The 5,887-nt window shown below is 47.9% G+C and overlaps 1 protein-coding gene across 1 annotated transcript; it reads left to right on the top strand.

The window, feature by feature from the left end:
• The first annotated feature begins 210 nt into the window (after positions 1-210).
• On the top strand, positions 211-5,487 carry LOC133883739 (L-ascorbate oxidase-like). The gene is made up of 5 exons (XM_062323157.1): positions 211-798; positions 982-1,074; positions 1,224-1,436; positions 4,050-4,238; positions 4,333-5,487. Exons 1-5 carry the CDS (start codon positions 526-528, stop codon positions 5,299-5,301), a joined length of 1,737 nt encoding a protein of 578 aa, XP_062179141.1. The 5' UTR covers positions 211-525; the 3' UTR covers positions 5,302-5,487.
• The last annotated feature ends 400 nt before the right edge of the window (positions 5,488-5,887 follow it).

The following is a 5,887-nucleotide window of genomic DNA, read 5'->3' as shown; positions in this document are numbered from 1 at the left end:
ACCATTTCGGTAGACACACAGAAGTAGCAATCCTCGTCACATGCACAGACTGATATACCCAAAACAAGAGCATGATATGAACTCTTTATTCCTGGGCCAGAAAGATGAAACAAAAAAATCAAGAGTGCTGAGCTATTTTGCAGCCCTTTTGCAAGCGAACTTGAAAACTGCCTATTAACGCAGGTGTTCCAAAACAGGACACTGCGTCCGACCTAACTCCACTAAGTGAGATGATCACCATTATATTTTTCTCTCATGAATTTTTTTGAAAAGAAATGGGAAAATGATGAGGTGACATGAGCTTCTTTGGCTAGTATAAATAAACTAGCACTCACACACATCCTTGCTACTAATTTTCACAAATTCCAAGCGCTCCTCAAGTCATCTCCCTCTTACTAGTCTTCGCATTGCATTGCACCTCTCTCTCTCTCTCTCTCTCTCTCTCTCTCTCCATTGCTGCTGCCTCTCATCTGAAACTAAAACTCCCTCTTTGTAGTGAGTGCATTAATTGTAGGAGAGGAAGCCATGAGGCTTCCTGTGCTGGTCTTTGTGTGTTGCACCCTCTGGGCGTGCGTTGTCCGGCCGCATTGCGCGGAGGCGGCAAAGGCGAGGCACTTCAAATGGGAGGTGAGCAACATGTTCTGGTCGCCGGACTGCGAGGAGAAGGTGCTGATCGGCATCAACGGGCAGTTCCCGGGCCCGACGATCCGCGCCAGGGCCGGCGACACCATCCACGTCGAGCTCAAGAACGCGCTGCACACCGAGGGCGTCGTCATCCACTGGCACGGCATCAGACAGGTGACAGCCATCACACGATCGAGCACACAAAGCGCGCATGGACGAACATGCACTGCGCCCTGCAATCGTGTCTCTTTTCTGTGACATGCATGTTCAGACTTCAGACGGAGCTAACCGGGAGATGTTCCTTTTCTTGTGCGATTTTGCTAACGTTTCAACGCTGGCGTGCGTGGATCATGGCAGATCGGGACGCCGTGGGCGGATGGCACGGCGGCGATCTCCCAATGCGCCATCAACCCTGAAGAAACTTTCACCTACCGCTTCGTCGTCGACAAGGTACTTACTGCTGCTGATCACCACCTATCCTAGCATCCTAACTACTACCTGAATGTCCATGCCAAGAAATTAATGAACTTGGCTTATTAACGAATCAGATCAGAAGTATTAAGTGATGTAACTAAAAAAGATTTGGTCCATGGCTGCAGCCGGGGACGTACTTCTACCACGGGCACTACGGGATGCAGAGGGCGGCGGGGCTGTACGGGTCGCTAATCGTGGACGTGGCCAAAGGGGAGGAGGAGCCGTTCAAGTACGACGGCGAGCTCAACCTGCTGCTCAGCGACTGGTACCACGAGAGCATCCACACCCAGATGGTCGCCCTCTCCTCCAAGCCATTCAGATGGATTGGCGAGCCGCAGGTAGTGTCTCATTATCTCAGATAAAGAACTGCACTGCTGTTCTACACACGATAATTTCAGCATCTATGAAACATTGCATCAAGTAGATTCATGAAAAAGAAAATAAAAGTGCTTTTATAGTCTTTCGCAAAGAAAAGAAAAGATAGTGCAATGAGCCAGAGGTGTAAATCTGGTTGTCAGTTATTCCTAAAAAATCAGGGATTCAGTTCCTTTAACATTCATACAATTTCGTGTTTGAACTACACAGAAAGAGACAGATTCCTTTTATAGAACAAAATGTGTTACTTGATAATCTGCAATAATGCATACCATTGGATCTCAATTATTGCCATGCCATACAGATATTTAGAATAGTACAAGGCATGGCCTGAGTTTGATTGCTCTGAAAATTTCTTGCTCTTGTTGGTTGGATACTTGGACTATAGTTTAGGACAAATGCCGGGCTTGCAGGACCAGCCACTAAAGTTTATAACCAAACATGGCCATATGCTGAAAAGGCTCAAAGATCTCAGCTGATGGCGATAAACTGGCAATGCACAGTAGTGCACACACACACATCTAGCTTTCCCAAAAACACCAAAAAGCTGAACATGCATGCAAGCCCCACTGAGCCGATCAAAGGCAAAAATTTGAAGAAAACAATGGAACCCCAGCCCTATTAGGCTTACTGGAAAGAAGTGCCCCCACTTCAAAAGTGTAGAGCACTTTGGACACAATGCCAGCATATGTGTCTACTACTTTTATTTTCATTTACTTATTACTAACTTTTTATTGTAGTAATTTTGACTTATATTTTTTCTATAAAAAGTTTATAGATATCTAAAACTTTGGTATCATTAGATTATCGCAAAATATATTTCATTAGTATTGTATACTTTTAAGTATTTATAAAATTTTTAAGAAAAAACGCAAGTTTAAAATTGTTACAGTAAAAAAAGCTAGTGGTAAGTAAATGAAAACGAAGGTAGTAAAAAAAATGGTAGAGTAGGTCATGTTGCACCACAGCCCTATGCCCAGGCAATGTAGAGTAGTTTTTTTTTCTTTTTTGAAGGAGGAACGCCTTGAAAGGGGTTAGAACTGGCATTTCATTAACTGACGTTCATAAAAGTTGGTATAACCATTTTTATAGAAAAAATCCTCAAACTAAAGTAAAATTATAGTCGGCTCATAGGGGTCTTCCTTCTCCGTTTGCATCACCACTAGGGAGAGAATTTGCATCTTCAAAGAGAAACATGGATCCACAGTGCCAGATGCTGAAAGGTGGCGTAGGTGTGGCTTCATTCACCGGGCAGCTTTCAGAAAGAGAGGGCGCCATCTCCTGATTGCCTCCGTAATGGAGGTTGAAAAGTTGAATCTGCCAAAGATATTGGTGACAAAAAGACTAGAAAAGAAAAAACAAACCTAGACTACTGCTGTACAGAGGAGGTGCTCTCATCCTACATGATCTGGCCCTGGCCCTAGTAAGCCCGAGAAGAAGGGGAGGGGCCAGATCTGGCCCTGTAGGAGATGCTCAGCAGAGGGAAGGTTCATTGAGTAGTTGCTTGAACACATTTTTCTGAAGAGAAGTTCATGGAGGAGAATAAAAGGCAGTGCCTATCACACACTGGGCCTCATGATCTTGGGAGAGACACAGTGACACATGCTGTCATGTCATGGTGGTGGTGCACATACTAGGGCATCCATGCAATCAACTTTCTCTCTGCATCTTGGGAACATGTCTCTGGGCAGATGCAGGCATTGCATAAACTGTAGCAGCAGAGAGGGAGTAGTAGTACGGTTGGCATGTGGGGAGCTTTGTCGTTGGCCATCAGGTCGGCATGAGTGCATCATATTGGCAGGCCCTGCGTCATTCTGTGCACCTTTGTTGTGTTGCAAACTTGCAATGCCATGCATGTGTTTGGAAACTTGGGGAGGGAAAGAGCATCTTTGAAGTTGCAAGGTTTTGGGAGTTTAGGTTCACAGGTTCACACACACTTCACGGGTTGACAGGGTCTGTCATACTATACTAGCATGCCAAAGTGTCCAATAATTGAGTTGTTAACTTTACATTAAAGTAGTGTTTGGTTAAAGAGCAATGTGAGATAAGATAATTATATTTATATATTTGAGATAAGATGATTTTATTTATACATATATGCTTATTTGGTGATTGGATGGGACGAGTCTATTTTAGTATCTCGGGTCCACTGTCAGTGTCATATTCGAAGTGGAACGGCTGTGTTTTACTATTTTTTGGAACGGCAGCATCCCGAATTTTTGAAGAATATCTCCTAATTCTAAACCATTTCATCACACTATTCTCCATCTAAACAGCTAAAAAATAGAATGAATCCGTTCCGTTTCATCCCGTCTCGTAAACCAAACACTACCTAACCCAAGCACAAGATACATGGAACAGAACATTGTGAAATCGTGATCCTGGATTCTGATCACATGCCATAATTCAGAATGTACTTGACATAAGTCGATGTAGATTTGTAACCTTCATGTGGGTTGTGGCAAACACTGAAGTTGGTCGACCATGATAGAATTTAATTTACTCTTGCCTGAATTTTAGCGCTGAATCGTATGATAATGACACGTATTGTTTCTTAATCTTGGATTGCGCTGCAGTCTCTGCTGATCAACGGGAGGGGTCAGTTCAACTGCTCGCTCGCGGCGGCGCACACGACGGGCGCCAAGCAGTGCGCCGCCGTCAACCGGCAGTGCGCACCGGTGGTCCTCCCCGTCCAGCCGAACAAGACCTACAGGCTCAGGGTAGCGAGCACCACCTCCCTCGCGTCTCTCAACCTCGCAATCGGGGTAATCAAACACTAATAGTTTCTCAAGAACACAACGATTTTAACTCTTGCAACGTTGTTTGATCGGTCGCGTTTGCTTGCTTTAATCTTGACAGAATCACAAGCTGACGGTGGTGGAGGCCGATGGCAACTACGTCGACCCCTTCGTCGTCGAAGACATCGACATCTACTCCGGCGACAGCTACTCTGTCCTCCTGACGACTGACCAGGACCCGTCGTCGAACTACTGGGTCAGCGTCGGCGTGCGCGGCCGGTTGCCGAAGACGGCGCCCGCTCTTGCTGTGCTGAACTATCGCCCCACCCGCGCGTCTAAGCTGCCAGCCCTGGCGCCGCCTGCCACCCCGGCGTGGGACGACTACGCACACAGCAAGGCATTCACGTACCGCATCCGCGCCCGCGCCGGCACGCCGCCGCCGCCGTCCACGGCCGACCGCCGCATCGAGCTGCTCAACACGCAGAACAGGATGGACGGGCACATCAAATGGTCCATCAACAACGTGTCCATGGTGCTCCCGGCGACGCCGTACCTGGGCTCCCTGAAGCTGCTGGGGCTCAAGTCGACGCTCGCTGCAGCGAGGCCGGCGGAGACGTTTAGCCGGAGCTACGACGTGACCCGCCCGCCGGCGAACCCGAACACGACGGTCGGGGACAACGTGTACGTGCTGCGCCACAACAGCACCGTGGACGTGGTGCTCCAGAACGCGAACGCGCTGGCGCACAACACGAGCGAGGTGCACCCGTGGCACCTCCACGGGCACGACTTCTGGGTGCTGGGCTACGGAGACGGCGCGTACCGCGGGGACGCCGCCGACGCGGCGCGGCTCAACCTCCGTGACCCGCCGCTGCGGAACACGGCGGTGATCTTCCCCTACGGGTGGACGGTGCTCCGGCTCGTGGCGGACAACCCGGGCGTGTGGGCGTTTCACTGCCACATCGAGCCGCACCTGCACATGGGCATGGGCGTCGTCTTCGCCGAGGCCGTCCACCGCGTGGGCAAGGTGCCCAAGGAGGCCGTGTCCTGCGGCGCCACGGCCACCGCGCTCATGGCCGGCGACCACCTGTGATCACCGAGACCCGAGAGTGTTTGGTATCTGGTCGTTAATTAGTTTTTTTTTCTTTATTTTAGTTATTGGGAACTGATCGCGTATTATTGTACTAGTATTGCTTAGTGTAGTGAGATTTGAGATTTGTTGCAGTAGTGGTTTGATTGTTAGAATGATAAAAAGGCCCAGACGCCCAGTTCAGCCTAAGCGCAACAGATTGACTATTGATGAACACATCTTAGCAGAAGCAGCTTTAACGGAGACATGGTCACACGACAGACAAAAAGGCAAGCACCATGGCATGTTTAAAAGTCAAGTTTAGTACAGAAATACGAAACAATTACTCCTTCCCTCTTACAATATTAGTCAAAAAACTGTCATGACTTAAACGCATTGACAAAAAGGCAGGCACCAGGTCCTAAGCGTTTTTACGGTCCTTGGAAGGTACCAGTAGAGACCACAAAAATTATACCTTCGGAGATACATAAATTAAGTACCTAGTTACCAAAATTTGATACCTAGCTCTCATGTTATAATTTCCTAATTTAATAGTGCCTCTTTGTACCTCCTAGGATGGTAAAAAAAAGCATGTCTGAATGATACGCTA

Source organism: Phragmites australis, chromosome 10, assembly GCF_958298935.1.
Source record: "Phragmites australis chromosome 10, lpPhrAust1.1, whole genome shotgun sequence".
NCBI lineage: Eukaryota > Viridiplantae > Streptophyta > Magnoliopsida > Poales > Poaceae > Phragmites > Phragmites australis.
The sequence above is the reverse complement of the archived record's forward strand: the minus strand, read 5'-3'. Positions and strand labels throughout refer to the sequence as shown.